The sequence below is a fragment of the Ursus arctos genome, unplaced genomic scaffold, assembly GCF_023065955.2.
Source record: "Ursus arctos isolate Adak ecotype North America unplaced genomic scaffold, UrsArc2.0 scaffold_13, whole genome shotgun sequence".
NCBI classification, from domain to species: domain Eukaryota; kingdom Metazoa; phylum Chordata; class Mammalia; order Carnivora; family Ursidae; genus Ursus; species Ursus arctos.
Window position 1 is genome coordinate 47,399,469 of NW_026622797.1, and position 19,508 is coordinate 47,418,976.

Below are 19,508 nucleotides of genomic sequence, written 5' to 3' on the forward strand. Positions count from 1 at the left end.
GTCAGCTAGAATGGCCAGGAAGGTTTTACAAAACCTGACTGTCTAATATCCAGGATCTGGCTGTGGGATTCACAAGGCACACCTCATCCGACTGAAAACAGAAAATCTGCTACACTCGTAGCGTTATGCCCCGAGTACCATAGAGACAGGCGTGCGCGTGCGCGTGCTCAGTAGGGTTTTAGCATTGCCTTCTCCTGGCTGATCAAGACGGAACAGACACACGGGCCCCCAGCAGAGGAACTAATAATGCTATAGTGAAGGAACCATCACTAACCAGGAAACACAGCATCTGGAATGTTCCCACACAGTGGAGCTGAGGGCTGGCAGAAATTCTGGCCTGTGGAGAAGAACCGGCATCCTTGGAGGATTCTGTGAGCTGAGGCCCAGCAGAGCCCTGGAACGCATTCCCCTCTTCTGCCTCTCAGCAAAGGCAGAGGTGAGGCAGGCGCCCCGAGGACACAGGACAGGTGAGTGAATATTTTGGGCTCATCGGCTATGCCAGGTCTTGCTTACATCATTGGACTGGAAAAGGAGGGAGGTCAAGGTGATAACAGCGAGAGTCACATTACTAAGAACCGCTGGAGTCGATGACAGTTTTCAGACTTCGCTCTACAAGAATACTCTGCCATTTGATGAGAAATGGCACCTTCCTCAATTTGTCCACATCAGTGTCTTGGTTACTCAGTAGGGAAATTCCATCTCTTTCTGTTACCCCAACTAATCCAGCGATTCTCTTCTCTGGTTGCACATTGCAATCACCGAGAAAACTGGAAAAAGTAGTGCTGCCTGGGTCCCATCCCCTGAGACTCTGATTTGATTGGTTTGGGATGTGGATTTGGGCATGGGGATTTTTGAAGTTCCCAGCGTGACTATAAGAAGAGACTGAGAACCATTGCTCCAACCTGCTTAGGTCATCTGGGCCTTTATGGCCAAATAAAGCCACTCACTGCAACTACATTCTAGGAATTGTGGGGTATTGATCTCTCTCCCAAATAAAGATGTCAAGAGTAGTAAGTTTTTCTCTGTTCCCTCATTTGGTCCCTTTGAATCAGGTTAGGAGGACGGAGGTGCCCAGACTCCGTCAGCCCTGGTGGGAGCCCCACCAGATCTCATCTTTCTTCTGTCCTTATGTCTCTGTGGCTTTTCTAGTTCTCCCTCACCACCTAGCCTGGAGTTGGGGTCAGTTATATCAAAGGAGTCAGACTGGGAGAGATACTTAATGTGTTTACTGCAAGAACTTGGTGGTGGAGAGAAGATTGTGTACAGATATTGTGGGAAAGGCAGGGACAGGTGTGAGAGTAGGGGTTGTGATGCTAGCAAAGCTTCTGTGGGGAGGCACTTTATTAAGGAACCCCAGATGTGGACAGGCTGGATTGAGGCCTGGGAAGCTGAAATCTGTGGAGGGCTGTTGGAGGGAAGGTGGGAAGGGTGCTAATAATTAGTATTATCCTATTGTGCTGGTTCGGATTTAGAATTCTAATGCATTCCCATACTGCTACTGCTTTCTGACGCAGCCAGAGTTCTGTTCCCCAAATTGACTCCACCTCTCTCACTATTAAAGGACCATTAAAACCTTTCTGCGTACATCCATATCCACCCTACAGCTTTCAAGATGGGGTGGGAGGGTGGAGGAGCAGTTAGCTGGGGAGTGGGAAGAAGGAGGGAAGTAACTTACACAGACGGTGAGGGGGATGGCCACACCATGATGCTTTCTTCTATCAACCCTAAGTAATAGCAAACAATCATTTTATTACTAAGACTAGTGAAAATGCAGTACTTCTTCCTAAATATGCCTCTACCTATCCATCAAGTATTTTATCTTGTTTTAAAGATCTATTTATTTATTTATTTATTTATTTATTTATTTATTTATCTGAGAGAGACAGAGAGAGAGAGTGCGTGCTGGCACGTGCCAGAGGGGCAGACAGAGAAGGAGAGAATTGGACTCCCCGCTGAGTGGGAAGCCCAGCACAAGGCTGGATGCCAGGACCCTGAGATCATGACCTGAGCTGAAACCAAGAGTTGGCTGCTTAACCAACTGAGCACCCAGGTGCCCCTATTCATGAAGTACTTTAAAAACAAGGATCACAAAGATGTTTCAGACACGATTGGGAATATGTTAAATAAATAGCCCGTCTCACACTTAATCAACAATAATAGCTATTGCCACAAATTGGAATAAATAGCACATTCTAGGGCGCCCGGGTGGCTCAGTCGGTTAAGCATCTGCCTTGGGATCTGGGATCAAGTCCCACATCAGGCTCTCTGCTCAGCAGGGAGCCTGCTTTTCCCTCTCCTCTGCCCCTCCCCCACACCCACACCCACACCCTCTCCTCTGCCCCTCCCCCCACACCCACTCATGCTTGAGCTCTCTGTCTCTGTCTCTGAAATAAATAAAATCTTAAAAAGACAAAATAGCACTTTCTATAAGCAAGGCCCAGAACTAAACAGTAAGTGTGAACGATTGCCTTTAATCCTCACAACAATCGTAAAGGTTAGGCTTTTGTGTTTTTAACTTATTTTTTCATTATAGTTGACAAAAGATGTTAGATTAGTTTCAGGTGTGCAACATGGTGATTGGACAATTCTGCACAGTGTACCATGCTCGCCACAGTACGTGTGGTCACCATCTGTCACCGTAAGGTTGGACTTCTTATTCACCTCTGTCTACTGAGTAGGAAACTGAGGCACAGAGAAGTTAGAGAACTTGTCCAAGATCAGGTAACTAAAAGAGACGTGAAATGTGAAACCCAGGAAGCTGGCCCTGAGTGCTGTCTGACAGAAGGCAAGCCAGTGGCCTGGAGAGGAGCGAAGAGGGAGGGCGGCTCAGAGAATTTATTCTAATTGACCCATTTAGCTTTGCAGGATTTATGACAGGAATGGTCTAACTATGGTTTAAGAGAACCTTCCTGGTGCCTGTGTGGAAAGTACGCTCTGGGAAGGTACAGTGGAGCGAGGAGGTGAGGAAGCTGTCTCACTGGCCTGGGTGGGATGTGTGAGAGACTTCCATTAGGTCTGTAGCAACAGAAATGCTAAAGAAGTTGGAAGTGTGAGATATTTAGCAAAGGGTCAATACCAATTGACAACAGAATGAGCTTGTGACCCAGTCCCCATCAAGGTTTCCCTGGGGCCACAATGTTTAATCAGACAGGAGAAAGGAACCAGGCCAATCACTGGCATTTTCCCCTAATGATGGATGAACCAAAAAATCGTTTGGGTCCTTCAGCTCGGATGAAGAGAAGCTTGGAACTTAAATCTCCGTGAGGAAGGGATAGAAAGTCCCTTGAAGCAAACAGTCCTAGAGAGAACCTGAAATATGCAAATATAACACAAGCTGTCCCCTCCAGTGCTAGGGAAAGCGGGGCTGCTTTTTCTTTGACATTCTGAGACACAAGAAGGGGTCTGGAAGCCTAGCGTCCCCCCAGCTTTTCAAACTGCAGCTCTCAATCTGTTGGCAAGTTGTAAATCAAATGTGTGTGAGCCTAGCATTTTATTTTTCTAATAAAACATAATAAAAGAGAAAATTACAGTGTATTGCTCATTCTAAGTACTGCTTCAGGAAACTTTCTTTTCCACATGAGCAGGACCTGTTAAGGTGGATCGGGGGGATGCAGGCCCCAAGCTGGGGTAGGGAAAGGAGGCCCCTGAAATAAAATCACAGGGATTAAAAGGAAATATGGGGGGGAAATACGAAAATCGGGTTGTTCCCCCACCCCAGTGGAGCTGGAAAGAAACGGGAGACGAAAATTCTGAGTTTCTTTGGAAACGAGGTCAAAAGCAAATTCCTGAACATGTCCCAACCCAACCCTTCCAGAGCAGATGTCACCTCAAAAGTGGCTGACTCAGTAAATTAGAAAAACAACACAATCCTAAAGGACCTGAACATTTGAGAAGGAGCCACAATGAACCTATGAGACTCTGGTATGGGAAATTGCAGTCTGAGACTGTGTGCACGAGGTGGGGCGGGGGGGGGGGGGGGTCAAGCTTCAGGTGGAATGTGAAAGGAGGACCAAACAGAACTAAACAGGAAAACATCAAACATTTCAGAGATTTAACTGCAAAAAGTCTAAAATTCTCATGCTAAAAAATAAGTTCAAAAGGAGCCTGGAGAACAGTTTTGGGTGAGTATCTATTTACGAGTTAACGGGGTTGGTAAGAATTCCTACAAATCAAAACTCAGCAGCGGTGGCCTGAGGCTGGGAGATGTTCTTTCCTGTCAGAACGCAGGGTTTTGCATGCACAAGTGCACGTGGTAGGAGGAAGGATGGGGCTCCTGTCTTCTCAACAGTCATTTCCCTCATTACACAACTGATTCCAGAAGGTTCAGAATCTTAGCAGCTTGACATTCTCTGAGCCTGCTGGCACCTTCGTGCCTGCCATCCATACACACCCTACTCCTTTGACAATCGCACAGAAGGCAAGGGGTTGAAATGGGCAAAGGACAGTTCCCATTAGAACGAACATGAATCACCATTAACTCCAGCTATCTCTAAGTTCCATCTTTCAGCTGTGTTTGGGAGAAATAAAAATGAGAAACATCGTTCTTTCCCAGTACTTTTGTCTCTCATGGAAACTTGATGTCAAAATATCTCACACTGACTACTTCATTCTTTTCCCCCAGATAGCTATCATTATTAGGAATTATATTATAGAAAAGGGGCGCCTGGGTAGCGCAGTCGTTAAAGCGTCTGCCTTCGGCTCAGGGCGTGATCCTGGCGTACTGGGATCGAGTCCCACATTGGGCTCCTCTGCTATGAGCCTGCTTCTTCCTCTCCCACTCCCCTGCTGTGTTCCCTCTCTCGCTGGCTGTCTCTCTGTCACATAAATAAATAAAATCTTTAAAAAAAAAAAAGGAATTATGTTATAGAAAAGGCATGAAATAATGAAAAAGATTATTTCTACCTGCAAAATATTTTATTTAACTTACAATTTAAATTCCCCATTTGTATTTAGTACAAAATAAATGCACAGCACTGTCTCTGATCATCAACTATTTGGCTGAGAAATATAATTATCCCCACTAGAAGACGAGGGAAACTGAGGCTTAGAACACTTAATAACACCCCCTACAATCCCATGGATCTTTAGGTACAAAGTCTACAAAATATAGCCTAAAAATTGTTTAGTTGCCAAGTCTACAAAACCTATTTGTAAAAATCTTTCTACATTTTCTCTCCCTAGGTCATTCTGACCTCTCTCAGGTCGAAGGTCTCATTCATCTCTGAGAAAGTTTCCAGGAAGTGTTGAGTTTCTCATGAGCAGATTTGCAGAGAGGCGCCCCTGTCACCATCTGTAGGCAACTCAGGACAGAAGAACGGACGCAAAGGCTCCAAACATGAGAGACGACTGTATGTGTGGATGAGGGCATTATCTCTAACATCAAAAAACTTGAGTTCTTCCATCTCAACATCTAAAAAAATCCCTACATGGCTAAGTTTGGGGCTTGCAGGAATTCTGGTTTCTGGGATGGCGTTGATACAGATTGTTCCTGCCTTCATGCTGATAACCCAGAAGCCGTGCTCAGTGGAGAGACTGCCTTTCCTCTTTCTGTCGACTGACTCCTTGCAGATCCCCAGAGTCCACTCCTTCCCGTCTCCCACCTTGACCTCCCAGTAATGGCAGCCAGACGAGAAGCGTGGGGTGCCCAGGACACAGGTCAGGGAGGTGAATCTCTGGGGATCTTCTACTGGGTTGCAGCAGATCTTCCCACACCAAACATTCCTTAGGTCATCAGAGAGGACAAGGAAGGGGCTAGCAGTGCTTGCATCCAGAGTCAGATCCTCCTGGAACCTCAGCAACTCTTTGCTCACGTGCAGAGTTTTCATCAGCAGGCCACTGTGCTGTCTAATCAGAAGGGATAGTGCTCCGATTTGCCATTCCTCCAAAGGGGGGCTCTCGGTCACCCTTCGACACATGGGGCAGGTCAATTTCAGATCCCTGCATTCTAGCATCCATGTCTGCACGCAATGAAAGCAGAAAACGTGTTCACAGGAGAGTAAAATGGGACAGAAGAAAATTTCCAGACAAACTGGACAGGTCACCTCCTCTTGCAGACTTTGGGCCATGGTCCCTGAAGGTCACTCCTTGACAGTGAATGGAGCTGAAGCAGCCCTTTATAAGTTTCTGAAAGTGATCGGGAGCTTTTTGTACACAATCTGCTCTTCAGTAATCAGGATATATCTAAATCCAATACAAAAATTAAATAATATTAATTTTTCTGTAGTTTATACAGGCAAGTAGCACAAAGTCACCAGAGAATCATAGTAAAAGCGCTGTGAGAAAAATCATCAAAAACTACACAAAATCTAGGTGATCACAAACGAGAGAAACAGGACAGTGGACATTGTCTCTTCAGGTGGAAGCAGTTTACCTTGTGTAGAGACACCCGGATGAGGTCTTCTCTGCTATGACACAGCTTCTCTCTCCAGGAGCTGAGTCCAGTGAGGTCTTTCATAGGATCTCGGAGTGCAGTCTCTGCCTCTAATCAGTGTTCCTTTGTAGGTCACCTGCAGTCCAAGAAAAAGAATCTCCACATCTAAATACAACCATAAAAATAAAGCCAATCTGACTCTGGCTGTCACAGAAAAGTGACTCTGAGAAGCCCTGGTATTTTCAAAGAAAACTACCATACGTGAGTCAAACTAGCAAAAACCACTGCAGAATGAATGAGATGCCCATTATAGAATCACTTTTAAGGACAAAGTATCATTCAGATGAAATGCTTTCAAGCACTCTTAGAAAACTAGGAAGGCTTGAGTGAGTGTGAATAAAAATATAACCATTGTCACCAACTTCTCTATAATAATGTCTGAACACAAGCCAAAAAGGTGTTCCTGACAAGGAAGATGTTAAAACCGCTACGCCAACTGCTCTCTCCTCCAGATGCTTACTCCAAGAGCCGCCTTCTGGGCCTTCCTACAGAGGTTACACACTTTGGGCGAACTACCTCTGGCATGTGGGGCCTGGCAGAATGGAACAAGCTGGGCCCCCAACCCAAAGACAGCCACTTCAGGCTAGTCGGTGCCCACGAGATGATGTGAACTGAAGACTCTTCTCGAGAAAGGGCCAATACTGAGTAATAACTAACAGAACTTCTTACTAAGAATGCACATCCAGTTGTGGCTGAAGTAACAGAATCAGAGACAGAACGATAAGCTGTGTCTACATCACCACAGAGGGATAGAGTAGGAAGCAATGGGCACTCCTGAGGCTAGCCCAGAAAAACTAGGTTACTAGAACATCCTGGAACACATTCCTTCATCTCCATCCAACAAATACTTATCAAGAGCTTCCCATGATCCCACCCTCAGCTAGACTCTGGGGATGCAGATGTGTGTAACAATAAACAGGATATCTGCCCACAAGGAACTTGGAGTCTTGGGAAGCCTTTCAGTTCCTGAATGGCATTCCAGTCTGCTGGGGCCTGGCTGAGCCACAAGAGATAACATTCTTCCTTCAATCTCGTATTACCCTTTCCAGAAACCTGACTTTTTAAGGCATATTCAATATGGTGCTTACAATCTAAAAGGTCTTACCCAACCCACCTTGGAATATATGTAAGAAAAAAACTTTACAAAAGGAAAAAATGCTACGTTTGTTAAAAGTTGTCCTTTTCAATGTTATCTATGACCTCAAATGATAGAAACAATCTAATTATATAAAGATAATGAAATTATTCCATTCATTATAGCTATCAAAAGTAGTATTTCTTAAATTCCACATATGAGTGAATCATATGGTATTTGCCTTTTTCTAATGGACTTATTTCACTTAGCATAATATACTCCAGCTCCATCTACATCATTGCAAATGGCAACAAAACAAATGAACATGGGCGGGGGGTGGGGGGGAAGAGAGAGGCAAACCAAGAAATAGACTCTCAACTATAGAGAACAAACTGATGGTTACCAGAGGGGAAGGGGGGATGGGTGAAATAGGTGATGGGGATTAAGGAGGACACTTGTGACCAGCACTGGGTGTTGTATGTAAGTGCTGAATCACTCAATTCCACACCTGAAATTAATATTACACTGTATGTTAACTAACAGGAATTTAAAAAAAATTTAGAGAAAGAAAAAAAGTAAGTAGATTTAAGTAAAACCCCAGAAACATCTTTAAGAAATCGTGCTAGAAAATAAGGAACCATTTAAAAACACATATGTTGTAGTTGAAAACACATAAAAATACATGTATGCAAAAGAAAATTAGTAAAAACACCTGAAGTTCATATGTAAAAACTTTAACTGGCAATGTTAGAGTAGAAGGTGGAGAAAGTTCCCTGACACAGGGTAAGACTGACTCTTGAAATCCAGAGATGAAAGCATTTAAAAGATAAGTTGTAGCCAAAGAGAGAGAAATGGGACAGTGGAAATCACCCAGACAGAAGAGAGCACTTACACTAATTTGGAAAATTCCAGCAGTCCTGAAGATCCAAAGCGCACATAATATACCTCTACCGCTCTTAGCCTTAACTTCCGTCTGAAGTGAGTTTGAGGGCAGATGCTCTGGCCTTATATAGTCCTGTGACACCGTCTCCGCCCACAAGGAGGGTCATCGTCTCCGCCCCAAAGATTGGATTATTGCAATCTGACCAAGGAAACCGAAGCAACCCTACTCCTCCTCCAGGCAGGAAGATGGTGTAAAGTCACACCCAGAATCTTCTAACAGTTGTCCTCTTTGAGTTATACTAGCAAACCTACAGCCATCCGAATGAGATTCTCGAATTTCAGAACTCAACTTTAAAAAACAAATGCTTTGGAGATCCAGTACAGAATGCTCTGCTGAAATCTCCTGGAGTCTTCGTTAATGTAATCATTGGTATTCTCTCTGAAACAATTTTGAGTGAACAGGGTCTAGAACAGTTTTCCTATCCTCAGACTCAGTAATTCTACTCTTGCGGGCCAGTTATTAAACAGGATGAGAAAGGTAGCAGACAGGTAGGCCTGTTGTCCTGCCATGATTATTAATAACATCCCCTTTTACTTTCAAAATCATCCTAGTTTAAACGATAAATTAGGTAGTGTTTATATTAGAAGTAGAAGGAGCAGTAAAAGTCATGAGGAAAGAGAACTACGACACAATCATGAAAAAAAGGGAGTTGGAGGGTCAATGAATTCCTGTTGCTGAGAGAAAGCCAGACTAACCCCTCCCCCTGAGATGCACACATTGTGAATAACCTCCCATTGCTCAGGGGTCCTGCTCTTGCTGCAAAGCCAATTGAACGGTTTTCTCTCTATTTTTTATCTGGTTACTGTTTCCATTTCCATGAGATAAGCATCTACAGCAAGGGACCTTAAATTAAAAAAAAAATTAATCTCAAGCCCCTTTCCACTCTTAAACATAACTGAAAGCCCCCCAAAGTTTTCTGTTTATGAGAATTATACTTCTCCGTATTTACAGTCTTACAAATTAAAACTGAGCCCATTTCTAAAGATTTATTTGACACATTTAAAATAACAAACCTATTATATGTTAACATAAATAACATCGTTTTCTAAACAATAACTATGTTCCAAAACAACAAAAAAATACAATCAGTGAGGAGAGTGTCATGAGTTTGCGTGTTTGAAAACCTCTATAATTCCTAATCAAAAATACAGCTGCCTTCTCACACCTGCTCCGGCTGGTTCTGTCATGATACATTGTTTTGGTGGAATTCTGTAAAGAAACTTCGGCTTCCCGCAGATATTTAATTGGATAAGGGAAGTCCACTGCTCTCCAGCAAATTTCGTAACTCTACATGGCAGCTCCAAATCTTAGCTTCTTGGCTCCCGAAGTCCCCAACGATGAATCCAACCATCTTTTTTGGTGGTTTCTGCAGTCTCCGAACTAATTCAAATGATGTGGCTAAATTTGAAACTTTTTTCTTCTCTCCTGACCCATCATAATGAGGATCTTTTCGTTTTTTTCTATTTAAATTATTGAACTGCACTAATGATACCAACTCAGGTTGTTCTCTGTCACTAATATCTACCAGGCCCTCCACAGACATTTATCACGAAAAGCATCATTGTTCGCTGATTTTCCATTTTTCAGCCAGCTCTGGCTGTGGCTTGAACATTCATGGATTAGTTGCTGTTGCTGAGCCTTTATCTGCAGGGAGAAATAGTTCCTCCCCAGAAATACTTTAATTCCCAGGTTCCTCATTACTACCGTAATGCGGAATTGAGTGAGAAATGTCCTTTTTCATTTTCAAGTGCTGAAAATACTTGGAGCCACTTATCTATAATACCTTAGTACTCTCGTGACAACTTATCAAAAATGTGCGTGAATTTTTTTTAAGTTTTAGAGTCATTTTTAATTATCATTAGTGCTTCCATGAGTTAAGATTAAATCACAAAATAAGCTTGTTTCCATAGTTCCCTGATTAAAAACGAAATCGACTTTCACACATGCTAGTTCGATAAGATACAGCCCGGGGTGCGGCGGAGTGGGGGGCTGGGGGGTGGTGGGAGCCGGGCACAGTCAGTCCTATCAGGAATCTAAGATCCCTGCAAGGAGATGATGAGATGATGCGTTTGCCCAAAACACAGTTTGTATGTTTCAAAAGGGAGCAGCTACAATGGGGCGGCTTTTCACAGCGCGCTCCCATCCGCAGCAACCTCCCCTTGTCGCCAAACCTCGTCCTACCCTGCTCTCCGCTGCCTGGTTCCATTAAGATAGACCCAACTGTCTAAATGGCAGAAGATGAAGGGCACCTCTCTGAATTATTCATGCCACCAAAATAATAGAGTGCCCACACTCTCCCCTTCCAAAGGATCCTATTTTGCAGACCTGGCAAAATCCACAAAGAAAATCTTTTCGGCACTTTTAGAATCCAGGTTTCCCCCACTCTCCAAAAGTAGAACGTTCCGGTGAAAACTTCCCTAAGTCGACGTGGTGTGCAGTGAAGAAGCGATTCCCATTAATTTAGATGAAAAATGTTTTGAGTGTCCCCAGACTCAAGAAAATAACCTCTTAGGCGTTTCTGATACCTTAGGGCACGTGTTGCTAATGGAGGCACAAAATAAATAAAAATAAAGCACCGGGGCTCACAGACACCTGTCAAAGCTCCGGCGGCTGGAGGCTGAGACGCTGAGCGTGGGTCCCAGGAAAGGAGCTCGGTGGCCGCTCGTTCGCAGTGCGCTGTCTCTGTAGCGGCTGCCGCAGAGCAAATGCTGAACGCGACTTTCGCTTCTCACCTTTTTTTTTTTTTATAAAGCGAAAATCCTCTTTGGATTTCTTTCTGTTAGTGAAGACAGGCACTAATGTAGGTCTTTTGTAAAAGCAAAGTGTTGTAACTCGGACCTTCACAAAGCGGGGGGGGGGGGGGGGGGCTGTTATGCCGAATGTCCCACTTCTGCCCTCATTTTAAAGAACAGACTACAAAAAAAGCCACAGATGGTTAGACGCCATCGTTACATATTTGATAAGTCATCCCTACTCTGATCCTATTAATGGACCTCTTACTTTTTGTTCCTTCGAATTGTTTTTATTTTTTTGTCCAAAATATTGAGAAAAAAATGGAATGTGTATGTGTTTTGTTCACAAAGTGTGATCCTCTCTGTACAAGAACTGGCAACAGAGGTCTTTCTCTACAGCAAATTGTCTGTAAAAATAACAAGCTCTAACCCGAGTCTCTATGTGTCAGTGACCTTAGGCCACCCACCCTCAAATGAAGGAGTAATGCTTCGTCACCCCAGGGGGCCCACCCTTCATTCAGCTTGTAGGTCCCAGATGTGGAGCAAAGGCCAGAGGGGACAGTATGAATTTGAGTGAGTGGTGGGTGTGCAGGAGTGGGGACGCACATGTGACCTGCCCCTTGAGCTGTTTATCTATTGTGGTTTCCAGAGCCAAATGTAAGTGTTTTCAGATTATCCATAGATTTTCTCCTCCAGATTCGGACTGTCAAAATATTTTTGTGTAGGTGAGGAAGTCTGAGTCAAAATAAATTTCCTTTGCACCTAATTAGCTGACATTCAATGTATGAATCAAATGCAGCCTGCAAATCTCTCAAAACGTGCTGTGCTTCGCCCCCGCTTTGGGAATGGAGGTGGATGAAGGCGAACCGCCGCAGTCCTGCGTGAGTCTTACCAGCCTCACAGAGGTCAGAGACTGCCAGTCTGGCTCAGGAAACGAGGCAGAGATCCAGCACAGTAACGCCCTCCTCCACCAATTCATCCCCCTTGGTGGCTCCCATCACTGTTCAGATAGGCGGCAAGGTCCCTACCATGTCCTCCTGGCCTCTGCCCCTCTCTCCAGCCTCACTTTCTAAAATCTAGACATAAAACCTTCTTTTTCTTTCTTTCTCTCTCTCTCTCTTCCTTTTTTTTTTTTTTTTTTTTTTGGAAAGAGAGAGCGCACACATGCACACTTGTGAGCTGGGGTAGGGGGCGGAGGGAGAGAGAGAGAGAATCTAAAGCAGGCTCCATGCCCAGCACAGAGCCCAACATGCAGCTCGATTTCACGACCTTGAGATCATGACCTGAGCTGAAATCAAGAGTCAGATGCTTAACCAACTGAGCCACCCAGACACCCCGAACCCTCTTTCATTTCTTCCCTGTGCTCCTTCACTATTCAGAAGAGTCGGTTCTCTCTGACTGGAACCAGCCCCTGCTAACCACCCTGCTAACACCTATTCACCCATCATTCAGACACAGCCGGGGTGTTGGGTCGTGAGGCACTGTCCTCTAGATGAGGCTGGAAACCCCTGTTATGTCCTCTCACAGTACCCTGCACCCTTCCTTCGTGTATCACCGCAGTGCTAGTTACACATTTATTAATGTGGTCACTTGACTCATTTGTGGTTCCCTCACATTTAATAAATCATACCTAGTGAGCACTTACTCTCTGCCAGGTGTTTTTCTAAGTACTTCACCTGGTTCCTAGCATTAAATTCTTGTAGCTCTATATGAAGTAGGTTACCATCTTACCATCTTGTTACCATCTGTTACCATCTTAAGCTCTCAGATGATGAATTTAAGACTCCATCAAGCTGTGTGCCCTCCATGCGTTACTGTACCTCTCTGATTGCCTACCTCCAGCCATCTTTCCCATGAGACAGAAATCAACTTCTACCCTGGTCACATCAGGGTGTATTTTTATATTTTATGCATACAATCCAATACAATTGAAGTCTGATTAAAACAGAAGCTAACTTAATTTTTTTAGCTTCTGGAATTACAAATCCATGCTATCTTGATAGTCATAGTAACGCATCAGACTTCATCTAGGGATTGAAAACCCTGGATGCCATCCACATTTTCTGTCATATTTTGCATTTTATTGATAGTTTATCACCTAACTGAAGAGAGGGAGATGACTCATTGGATCTTCTGTATTTCTAAATGTCCTTGGTGTACTTGAATGCCTCGGCATTAGCTTGTTTGTTTGCTTGTGAGTTACTTAGCATAGTATCATTGCAGAATGAGAAATGGTAACGACTGGTTAGTGAAGTCAGCACAGTCCTGTGAACACAGCCTGGGGTGCATTGTGCAGTCAGATCTTTCATTTAGCTCTCATTTAACACAGCACAGTGTCTTAGTGGCAAGCTGCCCATTGTCATGAGGGAAATCCAAATAAACAAAGCAATATAACTGTCCTGCTCCCGAAGAGCCAGCAACACCTCACGCCTTGCACACAGATATTGATCGAGTACCTGCTATCTTCTGCTAAATACTAAGCGGATCCAAAAACCAGGACTGCAACAACTGACAATTTGTATGTTACAGCATAAGTAAGGGAGTCAGGACAAATAGACGACAAGGTAAATAACATTGAGAAATAGACAAGGCACTCTGTGGTGCATGACGGACTGCTGGTCACACGTATATCTTTTTAAGCACGTCTACATGTAGATAACAAAGGACAACATATCTTGGTATGTTTCCGAACCTTCATACCATTTAATGCTCATTTCTTAAAATAGCATCAAAGGCCTTTGAAAACAATGTCAAGTCATCTCTCCTCTGTGAATGAAATGGAAGTAATTGGTGTAGCTTTATTTTTCTAACCAAGCCTTTCTCCCACCCTAAAATAATTCCAATTATTGATGCTATCCACAGAAAGCATCTAGCACGTATTGTGGACTGATAGTTTGCAATGAATGTACTGATTAATTCATGTATTCCTACCACAAATAATGTACTAACTACTCTACCCATGCCCCTACAACAGGTAATAGCAAGACATCTACATGTCTCTGTAGATGTGAGGGGAGCAGAAGGGATTTGTACACATGTAAATGGTAACTAGAGGGCAGCAAAGTGGTTGGGTTTGCCCCTGAAGTCTGTGCAGTGTGGGAGAGGAGAGCCTAGGGCAGAACTCTGAGAAACGCCAGCATTCAAAGGAAGGGAAAAAGCAATCCCCAAAAGAAGTTGTGTTGAAACCGCAGAGGAAAGAGGCCCCTGCAATCAACAATATAATTCTGGAATCCAAAAGCCTCCGGTGCACTGGAGGCAACTCTGAGAAGACCTAACATTTCAGCCTAACTGGGCCCTGTGTGCCGGCAGAGCGAGTCAGGCCAAAGAAAGCCAAAGCTAGGAGTTCCAGGAGACTGTGGAGGTCTGAAATCTAAATGGACAAAGATCTGGAAAAATAAATATGATGTAGCATATTTGTCCAGGTGGGAAAGGCCAGGCAGGCCACACACACAGCAAAACAGAGGTCGGAGCAAAGCCAGACAGAAGGGAAGGTTGGGAAAGTGTGAGCATGAGTGCGTGTCTACTTAAATTATTAATTAAGTGCTGTACATGATTTACATATAACATTTCTCCTTTCTTCTATGAGCTCCTATCCTAGGGAAAGGCCCTTTTTAAAAATATCTGCTATGGGTGTCAACCAAGGTCTCCTTTCCTAGTGTTTAATAATGAGCCGCATATTAAAAATGATTTCTTTGCTTATTAACAAAGTACTCACAGTTTTTAAATCTTCAACAAAGCTAGATGTCTATCTCTTCTGTAATAAAAACTTTAATACTTTAAGTACCTTTTAGGACTATGAAAAATGAACATTAAATTTGGGGAGAAATATGCAAAAACAAAAATGCTTTAAAATAATCAAAGAAAACACAGTCACCTAATTGCACGTGGCCTTTGCAAGTAGACACTGAATTCTCAAATTAGTCTACTCATGATGCTGAAGGGTCAAACCACAGAGTCCTGGCATACTCAGCACATACTTATGAAATGTCCAAAGGGCTTATCTGTAGTTTTCCCAGTGTGATCTTGTTTTAGGGATTAATAAGATATGAAGCATGGGAAGGTCTGCACATCATATAACTGAAAGATTATGCCACACATTGAAGAAGAGTTTTGAAGTTCAGACTTTTTGCAGACTTAAATTAAAGAAGCTTACCATTCTTGAGGGTCAGAGCAGTTCAAATAACTGCAGTTTACTGATTCAGCAAAACCAAGTTTATGCAGAGAAATCGTTTCCTAGGAGGACAACCTCTTCCTCTTACTGGGCCGGAAAAAAACAGGAGACTCCATCTCCTCCCAGTCATGCGCCCTGGGACGGGTGGCGAGAGCTCAGGAATCTGTGTTACACACTGCCATCTACCGTGTCTCCGCGGGAACTGCAGCCCCAGCCCTCACCACGCGCGATCCTAACCTTGATGGCCAGCAAGAAACCAGTCAATCTGCATCACTTTCCTTTTGCTCCTGGGAAGTCTTAGGACTATGAGAAGCATATGCAAATGAGATCTGCATCCGTATGCACTTAGATTCATTGAGATTTGTAGGATGATGATTTTAGGAACAGTGGAGTAAAAGTAGCTAAGACGAATTGTCTCATGGAGGGCAAATCAGTTTATAAAATTTGTAAACACTGGCCTTGACATCACAGAGAACATAACAATAGGCATGCTGGTGTTGGTGTTGTTGTTTTTAATAAACCCCAAAGCATCCACGCTGATTATGATAACCGAATGATGTGCACATGGAAGAAAAGAAAATATTCACGCAGGTCTGTGTCCCTCGCTCTTCTAGTGTTACTAGGCATCAATTGTTTGAAGATCAAAAAGGCCATATGTGGCCTCTACTATTTTTCATCTTGGTATCTAATTTCTGGTCATTTCTCTTCAAGAGTGAGGCCGAAGAAAAGGAAATAATGTATAACACTGAAGCGTCACACAAGGGTTTGTTAGCGGAGCTTGTTCGCGATTCTGATAGGTCAGTGGGGGAGGAGATCGTGAAATTCAAATAGGATTTCATTACGGATGTAGTTCACCAAATCACCTATACCACTAATAAATGAATAATACTGGGCTTCAATTTAATAGGATTTACTAAGTAATTATACTCTACCTAGCACATGACAGGCACACAACTAGGCCTGATACCAGTGACCCCTGGTAGGGCCAGCTTTGCAAGGATTTGGCAAACCTCTGAGATCACTGTGCATTGGCAGGGGGCTTGAAATGCCACGCTGCAAATGCATTTTTTTCCTGATATAACAGGCATGGGCTTGCAAAAATTACTCTGGGGAGCATAATGTTGTAGGATGATTCCTTGAGTAGGTGAGGATTCAGTCCCTGGGAAAGGAGCATCTGGAAAGAAATAGGAATCATAGCAGCAGTCCAGTGGGGAGGAGAGCAGGCTCACTGAAAGAGAAGGGAGAGGGACTCCTGCTGTGATTTTGTTCAGAGTTGGTTCTTACCCTCTTGTTTCTCAGCCCAAAAGACTGAGAGGGCTCCATTATGATTTTTTTACTTAATGATATCAAAGAAACCGGTTGTTTTGCTTTGTTTTGGTTTTCAGTGGCCAGTTTTAATTAAAGAATTTTTGCAAGAAAGACCTGCTTGTGAGCCCTCCTATCTCTACAGATCTTCCCCAAATGGTCAGACGTCCCTTTTCAAGGAGAGCTAACAGTTGCAAAGGCACTCACTGTCCCTTCGGTAAGAGCGAACACAGTGAAAATTCTGTGCTCTGGCTGTTCCAGCCACTCGCTTCCGCGCTGGATTAATCCAACACGGCAGAACACACGCGTGTCTGGAGACCTAGAGAGGCTTCAAACCTCTAACTTGGACCCCCCATTGCTCTCTCTACTCAAGGGACTAAACAAAATCACCGAGCTTTCTCTCCCCCAAATTGAGATGGATTAGTAGAAGAGGGAAGTTTCTCATCCTTTCTCATGCTTCAAATATGTATTTATCCCATTTTTCTGAGTCGTTTCTAGGAAGGGCAAGGCCAAGCAAAACGTCATTCGGGACCCTGATTTTAAACAGCTGTCAGTAGCATGCTCATGGCCCAAGCAGCCCTCTGCTTTCCCCTGCCCTCTGCAGGGGCCTGCCCAAACTGCTCACCCCTCAATGCCAGCCGCATCTCCCCATCGCCTCGGCCACCGTCCCAGGCTCAGCCATCACTTCTCTGGGCTCGGCTGCCACCACAGCCTCCTAAGCAGTGGCCCTTCGTCTCCTCGCCCCACCTTCCAGTCTTTCTGTTACTCAGACCCGCCACTGCCTGCCCCTTCGGGGGTTCCGCATTGTCCCTAAGATAAAAAGACCAAAATCCTTCCCCAGACCTACAAGGCTACGTACTGCCCAGTGTCTGAACACTATTTACCTCTGTGGTCCTAACTCCCACCACCCTTTCCCTTTGTCCCCCATATACGGGGTCCTTCATCCAGTTCGAGGACGGACTAAGGCCCTCCACCTAACACCTGAGCGTGTACTGATGAAATATTCGGTCGACCTGAGGGACTCCTCATTTACTTCTCCCCATCTTTTAAACATTACTTCTGTAAATCTTTCCCAGAGCCCAGGCCTAAGTCCCATTCTTTTGAAAAACTATCTCAGAGAATCGTTTTTCTTCCCCCCTTTGGAGTACTTAGTATGTAATTATTATTACCCTTGTGTTTCAATTACTACCAAATAATCAAAATATTTGATGTAATTGTTTGTTTCTAATCTGTCTCTCCTAGTAGACCATGAGTCCCATGAGGGCAAGAGTAGTTTCTACTCACATCTACATCCTGAGCTCCTAGCCAGGGTAAGTTTCAGAGAAGCCTCGTCTCTACAGTTGCATGGAAACTTTAGAAGAGCCTTATACCATGGGGCGCCTGGGTGGCTCAGTCGTTAAGCATCTGCCTTCGGCCCAGGGCATGGTCCCAGGGTCCTAGGATCGAGCCCCGCATCAGGCTCCCAGCTCTGCTGGGAGCCTGCTTCTTCCTCTCCCACTCCCCTGCTGGTGTTCCCTCTCTCGCTGGCTGTGTCTCTATCTCAAATAAATAAATAAAATCTTAAAGAAAAAAAAAGAGCTTTACACCTGACTTAATGCTCTGCTGGGGTCATCTTAAAATCCTTAATTTTTGAACAAGGGACCCCACCTTTTTATTTTGAACTGGGACTTGCAAATTATGTAGCCTATCTGGCAGCTAGCATAATGCTTGACAGACAGAAGGTACTTGGTAAATATATCGTCCATGAATAATTATACACAGAGTAATTAATACACAGGTGACTCTGTAGCCAATCTTACAGAAGACACAGCCTTAAGAATTTCGTGTGCAACTGGAAGAACCTCCAAAATAATATATGTCCCTTACACCTGAGATTCTTATAACATGGTTAAAACATTTTGCTAACAGGGGCACCTGGGTGGCTCAGTCATTAAGCGTCTGCCTTCGGCTCAGGGCGTGATCCCGGCGTTCTGGGATCGAGCCCCGCATCAGGCTCCTCTGCTGGGAGCCTGCATCTTCCTCTCCCACTCCCACTGCCTGTGCTCCCCCTCTCTCACTGACTGTCTCTCTCTGTCAAATAAATAAATAAATTCTTTTAAAAAAAAAACATTTTGCTAACAGAGGAAAGCTAAAACGTCCAGTGTCACTGAGAGAGATCAAAAACAAACAAACAAGCAAAACTTAAGCTCACTCAGGGACATAGATCTGATCTCGTGATTTTCGTTAACACAAGACCTGTTGGGGAAAGATGGAGAGAATGCTGATCTCGTCTCATGCTGAAGACCATCCAGAGGCTGTAAATGCTGAGGTCGGACCTGGTTTAATGGGGAGGCTATGCTACCGTTTATCAAGCTTGTTACCACTAAATGCCTTAATTAGGTCACCGTCAGACATTCATTTTATTAATTTCATAAGTTCATGTAGATATTTTACTCATGGAGTGAGATAGATCTGGGTTTGGTTTCCAGGTGTGTCTCCCTAGGCCAAGTTATTTAACCTTCCTGAGACTCAGTTAGTCCATCTATAAACTGGGGGAAATACAGCCTAATGTATAGTTTTGTGAGGATGATAGATAACGTATGTACAGCACCTCCCATTTAACTGCCACTCAAACCATCTAAACGTCTATACCACAAAGAGGCAGAAGCCACCGGTGGCATTTTATACCCTTGCTGCCATTTCCTTCACATCTTCACCAGTGAGAAAAAGTGTATTTTTCTTATTTTCTTTGTCACTCATTCATTGTTTTGAGTACCAGGATTTATAAGTCATTTGATAGCTTTGTCCTTTTGACACCTAATTTAAGCCATCTCTGTATTACACGTTACTCTCTATAACAATATTCCTTTAAC

At 43.9% G+C, this 19,508-nt stretch overlaps 1 protein-coding gene across 1 annotated transcript; it reads right to left on the reverse strand.

Annotated features, from left to right (window-relative positions):
* Positions 1 to 4,957: 4,957 nt before the first annotated feature.
* On the reverse strand, positions 4,958 to 6,500 carry RFPL4B (ret finger protein like 4B). Its single transcript, XM_044388794.3, has 2 exons — positions 6,371 to 6,500; positions 4,958 to 6,180 (listed from the first exon to the last, which is right to left on the reverse strand). Exon 2 carries the CDS (start codon positions 6,063 to 6,065, stop codon positions 5,253 to 5,255), a length of 813 nt encoding a protein of 270 aa, XP_044244729.2. The 5' UTR covers positions 6,066 to 6,180; positions 6,371 to 6,500; the 3' UTR covers positions 4,958 to 5,252.
* Positions 6,501 to 19,508: the final 13,008 nt, after the last annotated feature.

Bases quoted from the DNA above. Each gene is read 5' to 3' on its own strand.
- RFPL4B (XM_044388794.3), bottom strand. From the start codon at position 6,065: ATGGCCCAAAGTCTGCAAGAGGAGGTGACCTGTCCAGTTTGTCTGGAA.